Source organism: Canis aureus, chromosome 31 (assembly GCF_053574225.1).
Source record: "Canis aureus isolate CA01 chromosome 31, VMU_Caureus_v.1.0, whole genome shotgun sequence".
Taxonomy (NCBI): Eukaryota; Metazoa; Chordata; class Mammalia; order Carnivora; family Canidae; genus Canis; species Canis aureus.
The window spans coordinates 29,707,845-29,732,639 of record NC_135641.1 but is presented as its reverse complement, the minus strand read 5'-3'; the positions used below and the strand labels follow the sequence as shown (position 1 = coordinate 29,732,639).

General features: G+C 36.9%; 1 protein-coding gene across 2 annotated transcripts; it reads right to left on the bottom strand.

Annotated features, from left to right (window-relative positions):
* Positions 1-486: 486 nt before the first annotated feature.
* On the bottom strand, positions 487-24,789 carry MFSD1 (major facilitator superfamily domain containing 1). Of its 2 annotated transcripts, XM_077880118.1 has the most exons (16): positions 24,539-24,788; positions 22,436-22,488; positions 21,395-21,507; positions 19,825-19,867; positions 19,232-19,299; positions 17,384-17,492; positions 12,829-12,931; positions 10,737-10,835; positions 10,139-10,250; positions 9,180-9,236; positions 8,448-8,604; positions 6,963-7,060; positions 6,260-6,372; positions 4,700-4,747; positions 3,656-3,713; positions 487-2,368 (listed from the first exon to the last, which is right to left on the bottom strand). In XM_077880118.1, the coding sequence occupies exons 1-16, from the start codon at positions 24,699-24,701 to the stop codon at positions 2,365-2,367; spliced, it is 1,398 nt and encodes a 465-aa protein (XP_077736244.1). In that variant the 5' UTR covers positions 24,702-24,788; the 3' UTR covers positions 487-2,364. The 2 variants fall into 2 exon arrangements, with proteins under 2 accessions (XP_077736244.1, XP_077736245.1); XM_077880119.1 differs by lacking the exon at positions 487-2,368 and having other exon boundaries at positions 3,652-3,713; positions 24,539-24,789.
* Positions 24,790-24,795: the final 6 nt, after the last annotated feature.

The following is a 24,795-nucleotide window of genomic DNA, read 5'->3' as shown; positions in this document are numbered from 1 at the left end:
CTCTGTGGGTGCCTGTGTGGCTCAATAGGTTGAGCATCTGACTCTTGATTTTGGCTCAGGTCGTGATCTCAGAGTTGTGGGATCCAGCCCCACACTGGACTCCACACACACACACAGCAGAGTCTGCTTGGGTTCTCTCCCTCTGCCCCTCCCACTATGCACAAGCAAGCTCTATTAATAAATCATAAAAAAAGCAGCACTCTGAATCTTTACATGATAATGCCATCATTCCATGTCAATGCTCTCTAATGAAACCATTCAATGACTGTCTTAATATTTCACTTTAAGCACATGATATGGTGTACTTAATAAATCTATTCTAATAAACAGGAGTGTTTTCCTTTTTAAGGCTATCATAAAACAACCAACCTTGCTACGAAAATACTTTCTTAAAATACATTTATGTGTATATTTGTCTGATGGCTTTCCTGGGATAAATTATTAGAAATAAAACTGCTAAGTCAAAAGGCATGTAGTCCACCATCATGAAGTCCCCTTTTCAGGTCTTTTTATTCATATTACCAATTTGCCCTCCAAAAAGATTACTCCATTTTACTCTTTTAATTTATGCACCATTCAAAAAATGTTTATTTTGTACCTACTCTGTGATAGGCACTATCAACACAATCATAATTAACGTAACAGACACAGTCCCTGCCCTCTTAGAGCTTACAATCTGAAGGGAGACAGACACTCACACTATCACAAATTCTTCATTTTAAGTTGAGGTAAGCCAAGAAAGAAAAAACAGGGCTTTTCAGAGACCACAAAAATTTTTAGAAGAACTTGATATAGCCTGAAGGTCTGGAAGAGTTCCCACAGGAAGAATGCTTCTGAGCTGGGGCTAAGGTTTTCTGTTGTAAATCAGGTGAAACCAGGTTACCGAGGATCCTGGATAAAATATCCTAGGCAAAGGGAGCAGCCAAAAGGGAAAGGAACATGACCCATTTGAAAAATATAATTAAGCAGCTCACTATGGCTGAGGCACGGAGGTGGTGAAAAAAGTAAGGCATGGAACACGCAAGCCCTCCAGCATCAGTAACAGCTGGCTTCCTCCACTCTCACCAAGTGATAAAGCCAACACTCAATAATCTGGGCTAGAACATTCTGTCACATGGCAGTCAAAGCCTAAAGAACTAACAACTGAGTAAGGACACAATAAACTGTAAATCAGAAAAAGGGATGTAAGTAAACTTAGTAACCTGAATAAGGAATGTACTTTCAATCTGTTCCAGAACTTTCTAGCATACAATGTTATGTCCTGTATTTTAAACACTACAATTAGCTAAATATGACAGTTTAATAGTTTTCTAAAATATCTGCATACTCCTGGAGAGTAAAACACATGAAAAATTCTTCGACTTTAATTTATAATAGGCTAAGACTAACTCAAGTTTAAAAGTTTTTAAGTCTGTCAAAAAAAATTTATAATCACATTTTATTTAATCTGAAAAACATAAATGTTACTTTAGGTCCTACTCTGGAGAAAAGGGTACTTCACTGACTTTCAAAGACTGTAATTGGGCAAATTTTCTTTATTCTAACTTAGATTTTCTTATAGAAATAATCTTCCAAATAAATAAGAGTTAAAATCAATGTTTTAATATTTTTTTAATCAAAGGTTTTAGAAGACATCGAGTACTTCTTTTTGCAGTGTTTTTATCCATGTAGGTATGCAACTATCATAATTTAAGGGATACTACTTTTTAGAAATTAATTATTATAAGAAAACATTTTACAGAAAGTTTGTACTATAAAATTAATCCCTAAGTGATCAGGGTCCTTAGTAATGGAGAGATAAAGAAGCTCAAAAGGGTCACTGCTTGGCAGCCTCTCATAACTAAAGATAGCAGAATACAATCTGCTATTTGTGAAAATGAGGAGATTGCATAAAAAAATCTCTTAACTATTCCCTATAAAAACAGGGAATGTCTACTAAAATGCCATTGTTTATTCTGTATAAAATATCCCTTTTACCCCCTCAAAAGCTTTTTGTTTTGCTTGAAGATTAAAAAAAAAAAGCCATATCCTTAAGAAACATCTTCTGAAAATTATCTTAATACAAGATCCAAGTTTTCCATTATTTACTCTCCTTAATGAAGTTCACTTGCGTATTCCTGAGAAACTTTCTACACTTCACTGTTAGCCGATTCCACAGAATTCTTGAGCAATACACAGTACATAAGACAGAGTCTGAAACAGCCCTCACAAATATACTTTGAAGTAGGTGTTTTTGATATATAAATATACTAAGTTTCTAAACCATTATTCTCCCTACATAAACTCTAGATTAAAAAAAAAAGTGAGGTTTTCGAACCAATGATGTGTGCAGCCCATTCTCATGACACAGTCATTTAAAGCTTCTCATCTGCAAAACACAATGTAATAAATTATCAAAAAGAGGGAAAAAACAGGAGGCCTCATTTGGTTTACAAAATAAAAACCATAAGCATTACAAAACAGATGCCAAATATTAGAAGTTGCACACTTTGATAAATAATCTCTTAAATCTTCTTGATTAGAAAAGTAACAAGATCAACACAGAAAATTTGGGAAATACAGAAAAACAATAGAAAAAGTATGCCTGTAACCTTACTATATTGAAATGGAATTTCTGGTATTTGGAGTTTTTCCTTTCAGTATTTCTTCTATTATATACAAGTAAGAAATACATGTGCCTGCGTACTTTTTCTTGAACAAAATGAGCATATTACACTTGCATTTTAATCTTTTGTCTCCTCAACATGTGGCATGGTAAGTATTTCTGACATGGTGCAGGGAGGGAATTATCTCTGACTTTTAAAATCCTAAAACATGATTTTAACAACAGTATTATATGGATGTGTCATAATCTATTTAATCATTTCCCTTTGTCACTTTGGGACATTCATGTTGTTTCCAATATATTAATGTAACAAATAAGACTGTCATAAAGATATTTAAAACTTGTAACACTTCTGATTATCTTTTCAAGATGCATTCTAGAATTACTACCTTAAAGGGAATTTGAAATGGCCAAGAATCACCTACCATTTTTTGTTCTACAAGACTTTAACCCATACAAAATTCACAAAACTTATAGTTACATGGTGTATGTTTACAAATAAATTTTTTAAATCATAAAAAATTCAATATCTAAAAATCAGAAATCATAATAATAGGAAATACAGTTCCTGTTACATTTTACCATACCTTCATGAAAAAAATTAGTTCAACTTAATGCCACACTATATACTTAATCTGCTCCAAATGAGTCAGAGAACATGGAATGTTAGTACCAGAACAAAATGAAAAATTTTCTCAACTAGTTAAAAAAAAGAAAACATCAGAGAATGGAAGGGTAAGCCCAGCACAGGAGTTTAGGACAAAGACCCTTCCTCTAATAAGTTATAAATACTAGAGTTCTGGTCTTTCTCTCAGAAAGCAATTTAAAACCCAATTATTTTTCCCCTTTCACTTTAACCCTTGATATCCATCCTATTTAAATTTTCTGAACAAGAATTTTGTTATAGTAGTTCCAGAGATAATCTCTAGCTCTTGAATCTCAAAGAAGACTAATTTCTTAAAAGTCTAACCCTAACACTTTGAAAGAAAAAGCTAATGTTTGAGATTTGCAAAAAAAAAAAAAAGACAACTTTTCTCTTTTAATACTTACTCAGCATGAGAAAGTTTTATTTCTTCCCTTTGTCTTGCAGAATGATTTAGGTTCCCCCCTAAAACACAAATAGGCATAGAATCTTTCTACATGACTATTAAAAGTAAAATTCTCACACACACACACACACACACACACTTACTTGTATGGGTATACCTTAAAGTAACAGAAAAGGCTATGAAAAATGAGAAAGAAATGTTTACTTCCTGGGACCTTCCCAAGGGGAAAAAATGTTTTTTAAGAATCTTTATATGAAAAAAAAAAATAAAAAGAATCTTTATATGATCCACATACAAATAATCACTCCTTAATTCGAACATTGTTTTTTTAAGTTTGGACTCATGTACTGCTTTACATCTTGTTAACTGGGAAATTGTATTTATTTTCAGTAATAGTGAAAATTAAGAGAAATTAAAGGAAGTGACCTAAAATCATTTAAACAGCAGGTATATACATTTTACCAAGTGTATAACAAACTTTAGGAGCAAACTAGTTAGAAATAGCTTGGGCATTGGGCATAAGGGTAACATCAAACTCATATACAGAACAAAGAAAAAAAGTACAAATGCATTTATAATATGTCAGCAAAAGAAAAAAATCTGTAACACCTCATTCTGTATCAACCTTAAAATGCAAACTATTTTCTTTCAACCTTAAAATGCAAACTATAACTATGAATTTGTTTCCTTATTATTTTAAAGATGAGACAATAACACAGTAATGGCTTCAGGTTATTTTGAAATGCCAAACTTCTTTATGCTAACATAAAAAAATCTTAAATTTTATATTACAAAACTTAAATTGAAAAAAAAAAAAAAACCCACTTAGATTGAACTGGCCAGAAGGGACAACAATCTTAATAAATCTGAAGTTCCAAAATATATAATTACAGATTACATAATGAAATGTGTTTCCATCACTATGAAGAGAGTGTCATCATTACATGAACTAAAGCACTGGCTTCTAAAGAGGTATACAGACAATCCAGGGACCCCACAAGATGATCCACAATGGTTTAAGAAGAAAATGTCAAATTCTACTTACCTCTGGCACGATTCACCACATAGAGTAAGACCACAGATAAAAGTGACACTGGAAGTGAAAAAAAAAAACACAGGATCCTTCAAAAACATGTACTTCTTCCCAATGATTCCTATGTAATCATAATTGCAAAGTAAACCTTATATAAATCTTTATTGATTGGCATTTAAAAATAAAAACACTATTATATTATCTTCCAAAAAGCACTAAAAATGATTTACACACCGTTTATTCGATGGGCTACAGGAGCCCAAGGGCAGCAGGATCAGAGACAAGCTGATACAGGAAAAGGGGTGACCCACAGAGATCATCCCAGCTGCTATTTACTCTCTTTATTCTTCCTTTTAAGTGGTAGTGCCTCCTGGTACTTTCAAAACTCCTGCCAGCCCCCTATCTTTTTACAGAGAACCAAATAGAAACAATCCTTTGAGGATTCTAAGTCTGAAAACATCATGTTCATTTTTAACAAATTAACCAAACATAGAATGTGGCCATTTGACTCCCAAAAGCCTGGAGCCAGTGACAATCTCTAAGTTACAGCCTTTTTACCTTAACAAGTGAGGCACACTAAATTTAACTTAATATGGCAATTAAAACATTTTTAAATGGTAGTGTTTAAGAACCAAATATACATAGAATCATGGTTTGAAATTAAACCACATGCTGCAGCATCAAAAATAGACAAAAACACTTTGATGACCTAGTATTGTGAATTCTACATGACCCACTTTTTAAAAACAACATATTCTTAAAATTTGATGTGTTTACTTCTAAAATTATGAAATAATAAAATACATTCAGGCTTTTCATAATAATTATCTACTAATACCACCTTTCAAGAGAATGTGGTTTTATAGAGATTAAATGCATTTAATCTCTATAAATGTAAATGATAAAATCATCACTGGGGTTAGGGTTTACCATTTTAAACACATGTAAAAGCATAAAGGACAACTTGATATATAAGAATTTTTTTCAGATGAATACAACTGTGCATATAGTGAAGCCTACCACAGGAAAAATGCTAATTTATTTTTATTGTTTTCAATAGTAATACTATTTCCTAATACTTCCTATTTTCAACCAATAAATCATTACAGGTAAACATTAAATAACAGGACTAAAAATAAAGGCAATTTAAAGTTGTCTAATGAATAAACTATAGGCACTCACACCTAAATCATACCGATGTCCACATATTCACACCAGGGATGTACTCGCCACCTTTTAAAATGGTTTCACTTCAAAGAGGATAATGTAAAAACTGTAAATATTTAAAATAGAATATGAAGCAGATTCCACTACTACTTTTAAAAATAGGAATCTCCTAAAAAAAAAAAAAAAAAAAAAATGCCTGTGAATCCTCAGAGAACCAGAAAGCCACCAGCTGGGAAACTAATGCACAGACTAAGAAACAGGCAAATTTGAGAGATATATCTTAGGGATTTGGTCTAAAAGAGGGAAAAAGAGAACAACAAAAACCTAAAAGTAACCTAAAAGTATAAATGAAAACATTCCGTTACATATTAAAAGAAACTAAATGTTGCCACATAACACACTTACAAGAAACACAGGCAATGAAGAAAACTTCTAAGAACAAATATCCCCGAGTATCCAGTATCATGCCAGCAATGATGGAAATGATTGCCAACCCAAGATTCTGAATGGACTGCATGCTACAAAACAAGAAATACAAAAACACATTTCAGTTTCAAAAGTCTTCACACACAGAGTAACAATTCATTTTAAATATTAGTATCCGTGAATGACATACTATTAGTGTTAAGAGATGTTTTTAACCAGGGACGACCTGATTAGGTTTTTCAACCCAAGACTGTTTCTTCTACTAGCTGTTATGCTCAAAAGTAAGGGAGCTTGTCTTACTAAGTGCAGTATGAGCTTAATACTTTCCTGCTGAAAGAAAAAGCTAAGTGAATACCAACCATGAGTGCAGTTCCCACTTTTGCCTTCTGCCCTGTTCTGAGACTAGAACTCAACTTCTCACTAAGAAACGCTCAGATAAACAGGCAGTCAATGGCAATGTCAGAAACCAGTTCTAATGGGTTAGCTTAACATCAGCTATCTTGCTGGAGGCTTGGAGCATCCATTGCCACAATATCACAAATAGATTAACTGACTTTTCTAGTAGTTTCTAGATTCAGAGCTGTCCCAGGAGCCTGAAGAGGACTAGATTCAAGAGATCTGGAGTTTTATATGATAATCAAATTGATACAGCAAAGAGGAACATTATAGTGCAAACACTTACAAGCCATATGCAGTTCCTAGCTGATGTTCAGGAACTACAAACGCCACCATGGGCCACAACGCACAGGCAAGCAATGAATAGGAGAGTCCCAGGAGAACCTGTAGAATACAGAAAAGGGTAAAAATCTTAACGTTAACCAAAAAAAGTGGTTTTCCTTTAATGCAAATTAGCCAATCTGCGATCATTAGCAAATATATGAATATTCATATTTTATTATGATTATAACTAAAACTCACATTTGATACAAGTAAGTCCTGACTCTAATAGTATCCCTCTAGTGACAAAATACACACACAGTATGTATGTATGTATTTATTTATTTATGACATAGGCAGAGACACAGGAGGGAGAAACAGGCTCCATGCAGGGAGCCCGATGTGGGACTCGATCCCGGGACTCCAGGATCACGCCCTGGGCCAAAGGCAGGAGCTAAACTGCTGAGCCACCCAGGGATCCCTTGTCTTAACCATTTTATATTATGTGTGCTTATAACTGACTGGGCCCAGGGTACAATCAAGGACTAAGCAAGAAAATAAAACTAATTTGCAAAAAGTTACTACCAACATTTCTGGAAAGTTAATCTTCCAATATTTATTATTTACAAATTAAGCAATCAAGGCAACACCATGCCAAAAAGTCTATTATCTTACCTCAGGTCATCAACGCCTAACTGGAGAGCAGGGTAGAAAACCATTACCTAGTGTTACTTTTTAATTATAAAGGAAGCCTTATGATTTAAGTTTAAATAAGATCATTTACACCTATTATATTGGCAAAGGTTAAAATAAGGCCAATGCCCAACATGACTAGGATACTAAAAAAATGCACATTTGTGTATTATTGGTAAAACTATAAATGGGTAAGAACTTCTTAGAGGAGAAGTTTCACAACGTCTATCAAGATGTTAAGTGTGCAAAACCTTTGCTATAGCATTTATACTTCCAGGAATCTGTCCTAAAGAAATCTCACTAAGTGCAAACATATATGTTCAAGATATTCTTTTGTTAATAGTCAAGAAATGCAGCACATCTCAGCCTGTGGTCTTTAAAATGACATTCTAAAAAAGAGTAACAAAACCCTGATGAATTTTTTTAACCTTCTAAGGATCAAGGTCAAAAGAATGCAAAATCATGAATCATGGGCAGAAAGATTTTTTTTTTTTTTGCCACTTATGATGGAAGAATTTCTTTTAAAGAAGTACAGAAAAATAAATGGAACTAATAAGCATTTTAGCTTTCCTAAGACTACTTTATCTCAAATTCTATTTCAGCACTGAGATTACTATGTTAAAAAGCCAAATAAAATTAAAAATATCTTATTCATTAGTAATCAAATTTACTTTTAAAATAGTTATTTTGTAGAAACTGAAGGCATTGTTTTTCCCCTTTCACAAGCTCTACTATCAGAATGAGTATATGGTGGCTCCTGACATGCACTTTTACAGAGTCTTCCCTGAAGCCCTGCCAGCATGAACAGTGACATTACCATAGCAATCCAAGGGTTCCACAGTGTGAAGGCCAGCATGATGTGGGCAGCAAGAGTGGTCACCACTGCACACAGAACCCAGATGATGTTCTTTCCTGTTTTATCCACCAGGAGCCCAAATATCGGGGACATGGGAGCTGATATAACATATACAATACTGCCCAAAGAATATAAAAGATATTTAATAAAATCATAACAGCTTTAAAAAAAAAATCCAAGAAGTCCCTAAAACCATCAGGTAAAGCAAACCCTAGCTCATTTAATTTAGCATTCTTCTAAAACGGTCATCAGAAAAAAAAATAAAATAAAATGGTCATCAGTAAACAGTATTACAATATAGTATCTTTTTATTTTTTTTAAGATTTTTATTTATTTATTTGTGAGAGACACAGAGAGGCAGAGACAGGCAGAGGGAGAAGCGGGCTCCCTGTGGGGAGCCTGATGTGGGACTCAATCCCAGGACCCCAGGATCATGACCTGAGCCAAAGACAGATGCTCAACCACTGAGCCACCCAGGCACCCCCAGTAAACAGAAATTTAAAGATTAAAGAGCAGCCCAAGATTTCTTCAGTTTTCCATTAATGCAAAGATGGTCTCTCAGGATCAAGTACCAATATAATGTTGATTTCGTATTATGGATGTTAAGTTACACGTATTGTCTCTTAGAACATTTGGTTATAATTAAAGACCCACCTATGCACAAAATAAGCACTCACAGAATTAATGAAATACCTGTTTATAGCACTTGCTGCCTGGGAGGAAAATCCAAATTTCTCTGTAAAGAAAACTCTAAAATAGAGAGAGACAGAGAGAGAGAAATAAGTACTTTAGAGAGAACTGCTTTTTAATAATTAAAGGCAAAATAAAACTAAATTAAAATAATTCTAAGTTTAACCAACTTTTCCTTCTTGATATTATTTTCTTACCTGATCTAACATTCATCTTTAAGCAACTGATGTTAAAGCTTTAGTGTTTATGTATTTCACTAAATAAAATACCCTGATGTTGACTTTTTTCATTTTAAATAAACAAACAGTACACATAAGTTTTCAGAATACCAAATGAATTACTACATGAAATTAAAAGTGCTTCTTTTCCTTAAAGCGGGACTGGATAGGTTCTTTGCCAAATAATGCCTAGAGATCTTGTCTCAAATAATTTAAAACACTCTGAATTTAAAGGTTCTGATTACGAAGACACACCCCTATAAACACACTCAACATACTGCTCTGTTCGAGCAGCTGCCAGTGGAAAGGCAGAGCTAAGTGATTAAAAAAAAAAAATTGATTTTTAACCCTGGCATAATGTAGTCCTAGCAAATGCGCCCAGGCATGGCACAATGAGTCAAAGCACTATTTCCATTCTTAAGAATAGGCTTCCAAACAAAGGAATAAAGAGGAAATTAAAAAAAAAAAAAAAAAAAGAATACTAATCCAATGCAAAGTATTAAAATAAATCTTTATTAAGATTCAAAACTGTTTTATTTCATCAAAAATATAATGAAAGTATTAAGCCAAATACTAACCCTTATAAGGTAAGAAAATCAGTTATATCCCAGGATGTAAAACAATTCCTATGTAAATGTAAACTATAACCAGAAAAGCAAGATTTATAGCTAAAAAAATTGCAATTGTGTGATTAAATTCTCATTATAATTTAGCAACAACAATGGAATGCCAGAGAATACTCACTTCCCAAGTCCAATAAAAGGGAACACTGCCACATAATAGCAGACACAGATGATAAATATTAGCCACAGGGGAAAAGAGAAGTCCTTTACATCAGTTAACTTAATAACTTCACCTTAAAAAGAAAGGGAAGAAGCTATGAGCATAATTTTGCATACCCAGGTCAAGAGTACTGATTAACCTTTGCCATTCAGTTTACAAAACACTTTTCTCAGTAAAGTACTGGAACATAACTTCTGGGAAAATCTAAAAAGACATTAGAAAAAGCAAAACCTAAGATTACTGTCTACTTTCCTGCTGTCTTCCAGGAACACTCATCATTTTCCAAATACACAAAGTGCAATCAAGAATGTAAATTCTAAAAATAAAAATAAAAAAACAAAAAATAAAGAATGTAAATTCTGTCAAAAGTGCTTAAGTGAAAAAAAAAAATTGTTCTCCAAAATTTAGACAAGTTGAAACAGATTGGAAAATAAAAGATAAAAGACATGTATTAAGCCTCACTGGTCTTATAACACTACATAAGGAACTTATCTCATTGTAAATTATGTTCAAAGTTCCGCAAATCCCCAAAGCCCACTTTTCTTGCATTTAGACCTACCTGTTTTTCCTTGTGCTTTGTGAAGGATCTTTTCTGCTCTCTGATCCAAGTAAGCAAGAACCAAGGCACAGATTAGTGAAAGAATACATGTTATACCCCCTATAATAAAAAAAGAAAAAGAAAAAGAGAGAGAGAGAGAGAGAGATTTTAAAAAGTGAATGAAGGTTCCCAAGAGGCAGCACCTTACAGTCATAGCAGAAAACTTAGCAATTGAAAGGGATGCCATCTTGACACATCTAAGAAAATCTTACAAATACTAAATCAGGACAGAAGGAAAGGAACAGCATGTGGTTAAGTACTCAACAAACTACAATCACTCTTACTACATTTATTTCCCAGAAGAAGGTTGGAGACTAGAGGGAAAAGACCATAACATACTAGTCTAGTCTTGTAATCTAGAATTTCCTTAAGAAAGTGGATGACCAGCTAGCAAATCAGTACTAATATATTAACTAAGTCTAAGCACTGATTACTGATGGATGCCAGGGAGAAAAATTATAAAAACAAAGTCTGGGGACGCCTGAGTGGCTCAGCAATTTAGTGCCTGCCTTAGGCTCAGGGCGTGATCCTGAAGTCCCAGAATCGAGTCCCCATGTCAGGTTCCCTGCATGCAGCCTGCTTCTCCCTCTGCCTGTGTCTCTGCCTCTCTCTCTCTCTCATGAATAAATAAAATCTTAAAAAAAATAAATAAAAACAACGAAGTCTGATTCTGCGATCATCTCATCTTCCTCTCGATTTCTTCCCAAAGTCTGTAACCCTTGCTCCTGCCCTTTGGCAGCCCAAAGGGCTCTACCCATCCACCCACAGCACAGCTCACCCAGGCTCTCCTTCCTCTTTGTAATCAGCATTACTCACTAATGCTAAACTCCTATCATTAAACTCAATCAGGATAAAGAGTAAATAAAGTTTATACTTTCAAGACTTTTAAAATAAGTTCAGTAAAATAAATGAATCTTTAATTTCATAATGTGGTCTATCTGAAAATTGCTAAAATAAAAGTCAGTAGATGTGGGTTCTACTTCTGCCACAAGCTGAATGATGTTGAACACAGAACTTAATCTCTTAGTTAGGAGTTCAACTTCCCCATTTGTAAAACTAGAGGCTTTGACTTGACAGCACAAATCTTTCCTGGCTCTAAAATTCTTTAAAATTATTAAGTTCTCCGTTGTGGAGAGGAGTGGAAGGAATACTGAAGAGCATCTGAGAGTAAGAAAAAGAAGTTTTCGATAAGGCAAGGGATTTGAGAGGTGAGAGAGGAAAGGAGGAGACTCTAGATTTTTTACCTGTTCAAGACTTCCTCTCCACTGACCTCTTTCTATCAAGTTATATATAAGGAATAAAAGATGGCACAGAATATTCTCCCCACCATCCCACAGGTCTTTGTAGGTCTCTCCAAGTGGCCCTCTTACCCACTATGGGGCTCAGTTACAAAAATCCACTACTCAGAGAAAAGCACAGGTGGTAACTCCAGAAGGCCTCACTCATATGTGTCTCAGTGATCTACCCAGCAACCAGGACAACCAAGCCTTAGCTAAGAGAACTTAGGGCCAGAGGGACCTATACAGTTTCAGTCAAACACCTGAAATTTTACAGAAAAGAAAGCTGAGACCCAGGGGCTAATCATCTTGTCCAAGATGACAGAACTAGTTAGAGCCAGGACTAGAACCCACACTCCTGACTCCCAACACAGTGGATTTCCCATGACAACTTCTGTAAAATCTTAGCTCCACAGGTATACTAAATGAATTTGCTTAAAAAGAAGTAATTTTCTCTTTGCTACAGACTAGTAACACCTTACATGTATAAAGTCTCTGTTTTCAGAATTTTCAAATATACTCTTATTTGCTCATCATGACAGTGCTGAAGCAGATAAAGAGGGACAAGATCCTCCATTTTAAGAAGGTGGAAATAGTAACACAAACAGGGTGAATGATTTACTATTTCTAATTAGGTCCAAGAACTAGTGAACTGTTCAGGCAAAACTATAACCAAAGTGGTCTAACCCTGATTCCAGTGTTCTTTCCTCTCCCATAATACTTCCTATGACATGCTTTCAGAAGAGACAAAACAAGGGACATCAGGATCCACTAACCAATCATAAGTGTGACCCCAAGGGTTTTGTGACCAGCAGAACCCAACGAAGCTTCAACTTTAGAATACAGCCATCCCATGAGATTCATGTTTACTGTACTTCCCTGAAAATGAAGGAAAAGGCATATATATAATTTTCATTTATATATACTCCATCTCGTTCAATAAAGGATATGAGGTAGCTAGGAGAAACAGGTATAACAAGATCCAGATTAAATAGATAAATTTTTAAAAAACACTACTAAACTTTTAAAACAAAACTAGCACACTAAGAAAAAGCCACAGATAAGATTACTGCACACACAAAAAAGATAATTTATAGAAAATGCTAGTATTGAAAACAGCACAGTACACTTAGAATTTTCTAGTAGCAAAAGCAAAAATGAAACGAGTGACAAAATTCACAGGGCAGCTAAGAATAAATAAACTTTCACTCAGAAAAAGCATAGCGTTTGCTGATACTGACATTCTTAAAAAAAAAAAAAACTCATCCTATCCATAAAAAGACAATAAAAGTTATAGAAAATAATATCCTCATTCACATATTCATCAGCAATTATTGAGCCCTGATTGAACCAGCCACTGTTCTAAGGTACTGGGAATATAATAAAGAACAAACAGAAAAATTCCCAGCTTTCATAAAGCTGATATTTCAGTGGGGCAAAGTGGCAAAATATGTAGTATATATATTACATTGTAGTAAGCACTTTTTTAAATAAGGGAAAAAATAAAGCAGAGATAGAGAACATAAAGGGGTAAAGGCCTCACTGAGACTGTGCCTTTGAGTAAAAACTTGAAGGCAGCTAGCTATGAGGTGATCTGGGCGGAAGGACAAAGCATTCAGGCAGAATGAACAGCCAGGCCCTGAAAGTGCAACAGCACTATGCTCCAGGAACAGCAGGGACGGCAGAGACTGGAACAGTGTAAATGAAGAAGACAGAAAAATGAGAGGAGATCCCTGGAGAGGAAATTGGGGGGTGGGGGGCAAACCACAGATAATACTAAGGATTCTGGATTTTATTCTGTATGAGATGGGAAGCCACTTGGGTTTTGAGTAGAGAAGCAGCAGAATTCCATACATTTTAACAGATTTGTTCTGACTGCTGTATTCAAAAGAGACTACAAGTGGGGATGAAGGCAGAAGCAAGGATATATGCATTAGGAGGCTACTGCAATAATCCAGAAGAGAGGTGATGGGTCTTGGACTAGGGTGGCTAGCAGTAGGCATGGTGAGAAGAGGTCAGAATATGGATATATTTTGATGGTAAAGCTAACAAGACTGGCTAATGGAAAATACATGTTGACCAGGGAGGAGTAATTTAGGATGACACCTAAGGTTTTGCCTGAGCAACTGGAAAAGAGTTGCCCATAACCAAGGATGAAAGAACTACAGCATAAGCTGGGTTTGGTGGGGGGAGGGTTGAGGGGAGGGTAGTAGTAGAAAATCAAGAGCTGGCTTTTGGCCACGTCAGGTCTGATGTGCCTACTAGACATCCAAGTGGAAATGTCAAGTAGGAAGTTGCATTATAGGGGTGTGGAATGCAGGGAAAAGGCCTGGACAAGTGATATAAATGCAGGAGCAAAGACACCTATAAGATCACCAAGGAGGTGAGTGTCAAAAGAAAAGACAAGACATCCAATAATCATGCTCCAGGGCACCCCCACATTTACAAGTTGAGAAGACTAAGATGGAACTAGCAAAACAGGCCAAAGGAGTAAACAGAAAGGCAAGAGGGAAACTGTGAGACTGTAGTGACCTGGAACCCATGAGAAGACATCAGGGTAGGGGGAATGCCAACTATGCTAAATGCTGTTATTGACAGGTCAGACACTTAAGGACTGAGAAATCAATGTGTCATCCACAATATTCTCACAGCAAACACTGTAGCAAATTCCATGCAGCTATTTCTTACAAAAATAATAGCTTATGGCATTATTCAAATGAGTAATAAGGTATAAATAGAGACGTACTAGAAACTTTCCCCAATATCATTGAAAATGAAAGCTTCTCAATGACAGGGATGTTGTCTTAAAAATCCGTTAATTCTAAAATGCCTAAATGACATGACTTAGCAAGTACTCAATAAATATTTGTTGAAATAATGCATTTAAAAGTAACAAATTACAAATGAAAATCAAAAGAGTGTTGGACTTCTAACCCCCAGTAAGACACAAATAATAAGTGAGAAGTCTGCTGCCTGAAGATAAAATGCTCACAGCTCAGGCTACAGAAAATCTATGGAAAGGTAAAGCCAGAATCTCTATGACCATTCTGAATATGCCCAGGGACAAGGAAAGCACAAAAACCCTGAAACTCCATCTACCCCAGCAGCTCTGAAATGGAATCCTTTGGTCTCATACTTCTCACAAGGACCCTAAGCAAGAAATCAGGTCAAAGCTGAGCCACCCTAGCTTAAGAGAAGGTGCCTGCTTGCAGTCTGGCTCACTCTACCTCTTCCCCAGGTCCTCCCATTACCCCAATTACCTCCATCCTGCATTCTAGAAGCCCCTAAGATTCCTTTCTTTTTTTTTTTATTTATTTTATTTTTTTTAAACAAGTCTTTTATTTCTTTATTTATGATAGTCACAGAGAGAGAGAGAGAGAGAGAGACAGACAGACAGACATAGGCAGAGGAAGAAGCAGGCTCCATGCACCGGGAACCCGACGTGGGATTCGATCCCGGGTCTCCAGGATCGTGCCCTGGGCCAAAGGCAGGTGCCAAACCGCTGCGCCACCCAGGGATCCCCCCTTTTTGTTTTTTTAATATATTTTTTATTGGAGTTCAATTTGCCAACATATAGTAAGTATAATACCCAGTGCTGTCAAGTGCCCCCCCTCAGTGCCCGTCACCCAGTCACCCCATCACCCCGCCCACCTCCCCTTCCACTACCCCTTGTTCATTTCCCAGAGTTAGGAGTCTCTCATGTTCTGTCTCCCTCTGTTATTTCCCACTGAGTTTCTCTCCTTTCCCCTTTAACCCCTACCTAGATTCCTTTCTAAAAAACTTAGGGCTCCTTAGAATGCAGCTGAACGGATTAGAGCTAATTTGTGACCATACAGAGAAGAACTTGAAGACCACGAGTAGCCACAATGATGTCACCAAGAGTGCATCTCACTTCCTTCTTCAATAAGTTATTAGACAATGAGACCCACAAACCACCACAAACATATCTTTACTTGCACAAGATACATAACAAAGTACTCAGAATATCCTTGTGTATAAAATTTAGATAATATGCAAAATCACACTAGCTAATAATTACAAATAAAGTAATATCTAGGTGTTTCCAATCAAATTGATAAAATAATTTTTTAAGGCAATAACAGTCTGTACTATCAAAGCTATATAATAAAAAGAATCCTTTCATATCCCACAGATGGGAATGTAAACATCATTGAGAAAATAATATGGGAATATGTCCTAAGAAACCCTAACTAATTCTCTTGACTCAGTTCCATTCCTAGCAACCTAGCCTCAGAAAACAGATGCAGACAAGTTTTATAGAGTGTCACACAACAGTGCTGTCTATAATGGTTGAAAAATTAGGAAGAATCTACATGTATAAAGTCACAAAAGTATCATACAGGTGACACGTGTTACACATTTCATATAATGAACCACTACATTAAAGACTTTTTTACTGGATTTCTTTTTCCCTAAGAATATGTTACAAGCATTTTCATGCCATTTACTAGTCTTTGGAACCTTGATTTTCAGTGGCAAGGATTTAAAAACAAAACAAAACAGAACAAAAAAAAAAACAAAAAACCCTCTATTCATAGGAGTTTATGAGAAAAAAATACCTAACAGGGTTTGGGATGGCCAAACACCTTATAGGTTGTATTAATAAAAGTACAATGTTGCTTCTCTGAGTACCCTCTATCAGACCAAACCTGAAACACCACAAATAGTTCCAGGTTCGAGATGCTGAGTAAAGTACTGAATACCTGCAGTAAGCCCAGGCAGGTGGGAGCACCATGGCCAGGGAGCTGCAACCCATGTCATGTGGCTTAGACAACCACAGGAAATGAGTGAGGAACTTAAAAGCTGTCTTTATAAGCAAAGTGCTGGCCCACAGCAAAGGAAATAAATACTAACAAGAGGGCAAAAGTTTGGGCAATCAGAAAAAGTTACCTGTGGAAGCAAATTTCATCTCTATGTAAGGTTGAACTTCACAAAGCTAACTAAAGGAGCTGCCCTATCACACAGTGAGCTTCCAATCACTAGAAATGTGCAAGTATAGTCTGGAAGACTTTCATAGCAGGAATGCAAAAAGTGGGCAAAGAAATTTGATAACAAAACCTGTAAGATCCCTACCAATGCTCAGATTCTTTAATAAATGCTAATTAGCCTTTTTAGACTGTTTCCTAAGTGAAATAAGGTAAAAATGCCTTAAAGTAAGGTAAATGTTATACTATGGTCTACAGAAAAACATAAAAAATCAATGCCTAATGTAGCAAACAAAAATACACTTCATCCCATTATTTTTAAGTGATAATTATAAGATTGAATCTCTTACTTCCTGTTTGACTTCATTAGGTTTGTCATACTTACAATTCTAGCCATACTAAGTTGAAGTCCAAACACCAAGTTTAATTCTTTGCCTTTAAACCAACTCACAGCATATGTATTCTGAGCAACTGCTAAGGACTCCCCACCAATCCTAAAAATGAGAAAAGGAAGAAAAATTACTGCTTTTACAGAAATACCACTATTAGCAATGCAAGTTTAAAATTTGACACTCCTCCTATCAAAAGGTGTGTCCCCACCTCTGAATCTAGTGGGCCTGAGACTGCTTCAACCAATATAATATGGTGGAAGTGGTGCTATGTAATCAAAGCTGACATCTGCCTTTTTACTCAAACATTCCCACTTGAAGCCCTGAGCCATCCTGTAAAAAGTCCAACAACCCTCAGTATACCATGCTATGAGAAAGCCAAGCCACCCAGAAAGACCACATGTAGGCACTCCATCCAGCAGTGCTAGTCTTCAAGTTATCCCAGAATGAGACGTTTAAGTCAACAAGCTTTCAGATGATTCCAGTATCCAACCTTCCATGAATCTTTTGGGCTGAGACTCCAGACATCCGGTGCACAGACAAGCCATCCATGCTGTACCCTGTTCAAATTCCTAACCCACAAAGTCCACAAGCATATTGTAATGGCTGTATGACACTGCTAAGTTTTGGGGATTGTGGCATGTCCCAATAATAAACATGACCTGTAATAAAAGGAGTCTGGGTTACATCATCACCTATGTTACCTATGATACATAAAAGGTCCACCTGGGAAGAGTAGTTCTTACTTTGTGGAAACACAAAAATTCACATTTTCCAGGTCAATAACTTCCATATTTGACATTTTTCTATTTCCTGGGCTTTGACTTTCTTTCTGTAAGTCCTACATACTGACCACTCCCTCTCTAGACCTTCAGTTAGGAGATTCTCCTCCATATCCTAACACTGAGTCCTCCTCACTCTGTCTTAATCCAAAAATCCAAAAATATTCCCCCTCTTTCTACAAATCCAAACCTGATGCTGATGTCAAGGCATACTTCATCCATGAGGCCATTTCTGACAATACCTCCATCTCTTGACCCTTTTCACATTTTTTTTAAAAGATTTTATTTATTTATTCATAAGACAGAGAGAGGGACAGAGACATAGGCAGAGGGAGAAGCAGGCTTCTCACAGGGAGTCCGATGTAGGACTCAATCCCAGGACCCCGAGATCATGCCGAGCCAAAGGCAGATACTCAACTGCTGAACCACCCAGGCGTCCATCTCTTTCATATTTTTATATATATTTTGTTTCCTTCTCTCTCACTCAGAAACTTTCCAAGGTGAATCACATATGTCTACATGTCCCCAGTACTTATAAGAAAAGCTTAAATAAGTTCTATCATCTGCATCTCTCAGCAGGGAGCCCAAGGCTGGACGCAGAATGGATGTATTGAACAGGCACTGAAATTCATGAAGAATAATCAGTCTGCTGGTAGTTTGATTATTCAAGCCTCTTTAACAGGATTCAAAAAGACCTGCATATCATCCATTAAGAAATAGAAAAATGTCCATAAATCGCCAACATACAAATGGTTGGTCTATACTTTTCTAAATGAAGTTTAAATCAGTCTTCAATATAACAAAAAACAAAACATTCGGGAAAAATATCATTTCTGGAAAACTATTTAATATCTAAACCCGAAATAGTTAACCATGACCACTCAAAATTATTGCTTACTTTAAAGGAAGACAATAAACAGTCTTTTGTATGTATAGATAGATTTCAAGGATTTGAGGTAATTCTCCAGAAGAGACATAATTTTATGAATCTTTAATAAATTAATAATAAACACTAAAATAGTAATTAACATATTAGGATGAATAAAATTATGCCTAACTTACCCAAACACAAATCTTCCAAATTCCATCAGCCAAAAAGCATTAAATATTCCACCCAGAGCAAAAATCACCTACAACGTAGAACAGAAATGCAGAATCATTTCAATAGAAATAAAAAGGTAAAGTATTCAAGAGAAATAAATAATAAGGGATCCCTGGGTGGCGCAGCGGTTTGGCGCCTGCCTTTGGCCCAGGGCGCGATCCTGGAGACCCGGGATCGAATCCCACATCGGGCTCCTGGTGCATGGAGCCTGCTTCTCCCTCTGCCTGTGTCTCTGCCTCTCTCTCTCTCTGTGACTATCATAAATAAATAAAAATTAAAAAAAATAAAAAAAATAAAAAAAAAAGAAATAAATAATAAAAAATCACAACTTCTATAATGGTTTTAATGTTCCCTCTTAGTAAATCTGTGAAATTTAAATATTAATGTTCATCTATCTCAAGGCTTAAAATGGACTATGCATTATGCTACATGGGCATCTGTGGGCCCTGCTTAATTAAGTCGGGTAGTCAATAAACACATTTTTGCTGGTAGAATTAGACAAGAATTCAAAAGTCACTGTTACACAATCAATGGATGTTTTGGACTTTCTTACCTGTCCAATGCAAACAAAGCAGCTAAAAATAATGGTGCCCCATCTGTGAGAGAGAGAAAGAGAATGAATTAAGACTATGTCACCAAGTCCTTCAGTAATAATTCACTCCAGTTTTCTTTGACCCCTACATATTTCTTCCAGGAAAAAAAAAAAATGAAGTGCTAGTCTGCCTCTAAAGTCAGCAGCTTTCCTAGGCTAAATATTAAGCTACAGAAGTCTTGACTTCTAAGAGGATTCCAGAGAATGGCATACATTTTTAAACCATTATCATCTCTTCAACAAACAAAATTTGTTAAATAATCTTCAAAAAGTTCCCAGGGTTCCCACTTAAAAATCAACATTCTAGGGGTGCCTTGGTGGCTCAGTCAGTTTAGCATCCAACTTCTGGTTCAGCTTAGGTCATGATGTCAGTGTGGTGAGATGGAGCCCTGCATCAGGCTCCATGCTCAGTGAGGAGTCTGCTTGGGATTCTCTCTCTCTCTCTCCATCTGTCACTCTCCTGCATGCACAGGAGCATGTTCTCTTTCTCTCTAAAATAAATAAAATCTTTAAAAAAATGGACATTCTTTACAAAATTACTATTAAGAGTTTAGAATTTATTCCAAGATTAAGTAATTTTAAGTGGTTATAATTCCCGACAACTAAAAACTATTTTTATTTTATTTATTGATTTTTGTTTTTGTTTTTTGAGTATAGTTGATACAGTGTTATAATACTCTCAGGTATACAACATAATGATTTGACAAGTTTATACATTACTCTATGTTCACCACAAATATAGTTACCGTCTATCATCATACAACACTACTACAATATTATTGCCTATACTCCTTACGCTGCGCCTTTCCATTCCTGTGACTTACTCATTCCATAACTAGAAATTTGTATCTCCCACTCCCCTTCATCCATTTTGGCCAACCTTCCATGCCCTCCTTTGTGGCAACCATCAATTTGTTCTCTATATAGGTATGGCTCTGTTTTTTGTTTAGATTCCATATATGAGTGAAATCATATGGTATTTGTCTTCCTCTAACTTATTTCACTTAGCATAATTATTTTTAAAAGGACAAGTATCAACCAAGTTAATACAATTGCAAATCTGCCCACTCACACATTCTATACTTCAAATCTCTCATTAATGTCCCAGAGTAATAAAATGCCAGTATTAGAAGAGACCTCAAAGATTCTACGAGTAAATCTTACTTCTGAAACTCAAATCCCTCTCAAGATCCTTGTGAAATGGCCATCCACATTCTACTGAATAGTTCTCTAGCATTGGAAAACTGGCAACTCATGACCCTTCATCACACTCACCAAAGTCTACATCATACTAAGTAGGATCAGTCTCCCTGAAGTTTCAAGCTAATTCCATCCCTTCAGACCAAGCAAAATAACTTTAATTCCTCCTTTATACTTAACCCTTCAAAATTTTTAATAATAATAATAATAATGTAGATTATAACAGCTAATACAGAATTTTATTTTTCTCTTTATCTTTATAGAATGCCTAATCTACTTCTGTGTTTTCCTAATAACATTTTACCCACAGTGAGATTTTTCTCAAGCTTACCGTATTCCAAATACTCGATCTATCAAAAAGCCACCGAAAAAACATAAAACTACATTGGGCCAAGAATACCAGGCATACAGCAGCATGAATTTCGTGGTATTCACCTGCATATCCTATAACAAAAGAAAATAAAACTCTTTTTTTTTCCCAAACATTTAAGTATAGCAACAAATCAAACATTCTTTGTGTGTAGGACAGAAGTTTCTTAATCATTTATAGTCACTAACTGCTTTGAGAATCTCATGACAGCTATGGCCCCTATCACAGAAAAATGGTGACCCTTGGGATCCCTGGGTCCGTATGCCTTTTCAGAGCATTTATGGAATCCAAGATCAATAGATCCCCCAATACTGGGACCATCTCCATCTGTCTGTATCTTCTCCATTCTTATTCCCATTATACCATGCGCACTGGTATTCCTTCCACATGGAAAAGATGATCTTAGCCCATCCCTATGCACCCCCCAAATCCTACCTTCTTTTCCTTTCACTCTAGAATGTTAAGGGCTAATCTTTTCCTTTCTGTACAAAGATAAAACCTTACAAAGAAAAAACTATCTAAATTCACAAGAAACTATAAATATCAAATATATTTTTTACAAAACCAGAATAAAGATATTGACATGGAGAATCCTCTGCGGTCAGCATCCACATTAAATAAAAAAAAAAAAAAAATGAATGAACAATAACAAAGATATATTTAAGAAAGCAAAAAGCTATTCTAATCATTTGTCATTCAGATGATTATGCAATTGGAAAGTGCATTACAAACAAAAATCTGCTAATATTTTTGGCAATTCTATGGAAATAGCACTAATTTATTTAAAGTGTAAAACAGTATCTAGTCACAAGTGTTATAAATGAATTCTTTGTGGCCACTCATTCCAACTCAAGAATACTCCTTACTACACATGAATTTCACTACAGATGTTAAAATGGATTCAACGGACGTTTCAGCCAGGCAATCTGAGACTTGATGATGCCTCAACAGTTAAACCTACTCCAGAGCCAACAAAAGAAATAAAGTGAAAAATCAACTTACCCGCTTAACCTGAGTCTGAAGGGCAGCAGGATTATCATAGCAAAAATAGCTGCCTAGAATAAGGAAGAGCAAACATTTTATAAATAATAATTCTGTCCATGTAGAAGTTTCAAGTTGCAAATATTATTCAATTGGTGATTTTCAATGTTTATATGAGGGGCTCAAGGACTGACAGTGTGGACCACTTCCTTTCCACTAATATTTTCTACGTTGTAGCCAAATGATGCAGAGAAAACATGCCAAATCATTTTCAACTTATGTGCATAAACAGCAAATATTGGGAACCTTAAGAGAAGTCAATCGACAATTGTCTTTTTCTAGCATCTTCATGAAACAACTATGTTTTCCTTATTTAAAGCTACCAAAACACACACACACACACTAAAGATTTCACAAACACCCTCAGCAGTTTCCTAATAATGTTACCCGAGGTCACCACTTACCATGAGAGTACTGGAATGGAGTTTAACTACTCTGACTGAGTCGATATTTGAAACAACAATCTAGATCTACAAACAGAATTCCCAAGATTCCCTGCCTGTCTGTGTGTCTCTCACGAATAAATAAATAAAGTCTTAAAAAAAATTTCTCAGTAATTTAAAAAAAAATAATAAAATCAGGCAGTTAACCATAATTTACCCAAAATAATCTGTCTGCTTGAGTAGAGGTAATTTTAAGTGCTTTGTATGTTAGGTTTTTTGGTTTCTAAACCCAGCAAGTTAGGATTCCTGTTTTAATTGCTGTAAAGGATGCCAATGTCATGTTTTTTTTAATTTATTTTTTATTGGTGTTCAATTTACTAACATACAGAATAACCCCCAGTGCCCGTCACCCATTCACTCCCACCCCCCGCCCTCCTCCCCTTCTACCACCCCTAGTTCGTTTCCCAGAGTCAGGAGTCTTTACGTTCTGTCTCCCTTTCTGATATTTCCCACATATTTCTTCTCCCTTCTCTTATATTCCCTTTCACTATTATTTATATTCCCCAAATGAATGAGAACATATAATGTTTGTCCTTCTCCGACTGACTTACTTCACTCAGCCCAATGTCATGTTTTAAAGCTATTGGACAGGCATCACCTTTCCACAAAGTATGGGGGGAAGGGGTGAACCAAGAGTTGCAAAGGAGGTAAACCCAAGGCATCCTTCATGGAAGCCTTTTTACATATTTCCAACAGCAGCATAAAATTATCCACAATAATGTTGATTACACATTCCAGCAGGTTCTAGCAAACGTCCCTGAGAAACACATAACCACCTCTTAAAACCATACCAAGCTGACATGAGAATGCTGGACACATCAGTTGCGGGAATACAAGCAGATGCTTTAGAAATCATCTCAAGAACTTTTCAGGGTCGTCAGATTTCGTAACTGAAACCGAACACCGCCAAGACCACCACAAGGCAAACCCAGGAGGGTTCCTTCGGCAGCGGCAGAGCGGAGCAGCAAGGGAACACACCTACTTACTGCAGCCACCGGCAGGGCGCATGCATGGATTTACCCAAAGACGATGAGAAACAAATAACAGACTGCTCACGTATTAGTCCTTTAAAAAGCTTGGGGGGGGGGGGGGAGGTCTTAGGGGTGGAGAGTTCAACCTTCCTGAATTCCTTCTTTAAAAAAAAAAAAAAAAGATTTTATTTATTTATTCATGAGAGACACAGAGAGAGAGAGAGAGAGAGAGGCAGAGACACAGGCAGAGGGAGAAGCAGGCTCCACGCAGGGAGCCCGAGGCGGGACTCGATCCCGGGTCTCCAGGATCACGCCCTGGGCTGAAGGCCGCGCTCCACCGCTGCGCCACCCGGGCCGCCCCTCTGAATTCCTTCTTAACACTGTATGGACACGAGCTTAGACAAACAGGGGCTCCTTCACATCCATGGCCCCAGGGGGCGAGCTCCCAGCCCCCAGAACTTCTTGGAGGGCAAGAGAGAGACAAAACTCGCCCCGCTTAGCCGACTCCGACCCCCACCCCGAGGTGCCGGGGGCAGCAGCCTCCGCAGGCGAAGGGGAAGGGAAGGGGCCGCGTCGCAGCTCCGAGCTCAGCGGATCCCGGGGCTCCCAGGGAAAATCGGAAACGTCTCGCCTCTCGGCCCCACCCTCACCAAAGCCGAGGAAGCACATCAGCAACAGCACCAGGAGCCGGTGCGCCAGGCGACCGGGGTCGCAGATTGCCGGCAGCGCCCCGGAGACGCCGGGGGCCGCTCTGCCAGCCCCATCCGGGCGGCCTTCCAGCAGGGCCCGCGCCTCCTCCTCGTCCTCCTCCATCGCGCCGGGGGAAGCCGGGGACGCGGCAGCCGCAACTGCGGGGCAAGGCCGCACCCCCAGGGCCCCGGCGAGAACGCGGTCACGTGGCCGCGGC

Excerpts from the sequence above, each read along its gene's own strand:
- MFSD1 (XM_077880119.1), bottom strand. The coding sequence starts at position 24,701 with ATGGAGGAGGACGAGGAGGAGGCGCGGGCCCTGCTGGAAGGCCGCCCG. Across the intron at positions 17,493-19,231 it reads TTTGGAAGATTTGTGTTTGG|GATTGGTGGGGAGTCCTTAG; the intron begins GTAAGTTAGGCA and ends TCTCATTTTTAG. Across the intron at positions 7,061-8,447 it reads GGAACCCTTGGATTGCTATG|GTTCTCCTGGGACTCTCCTA; the intron begins GTAATGTCACTG and ends TGTATTCTACAG.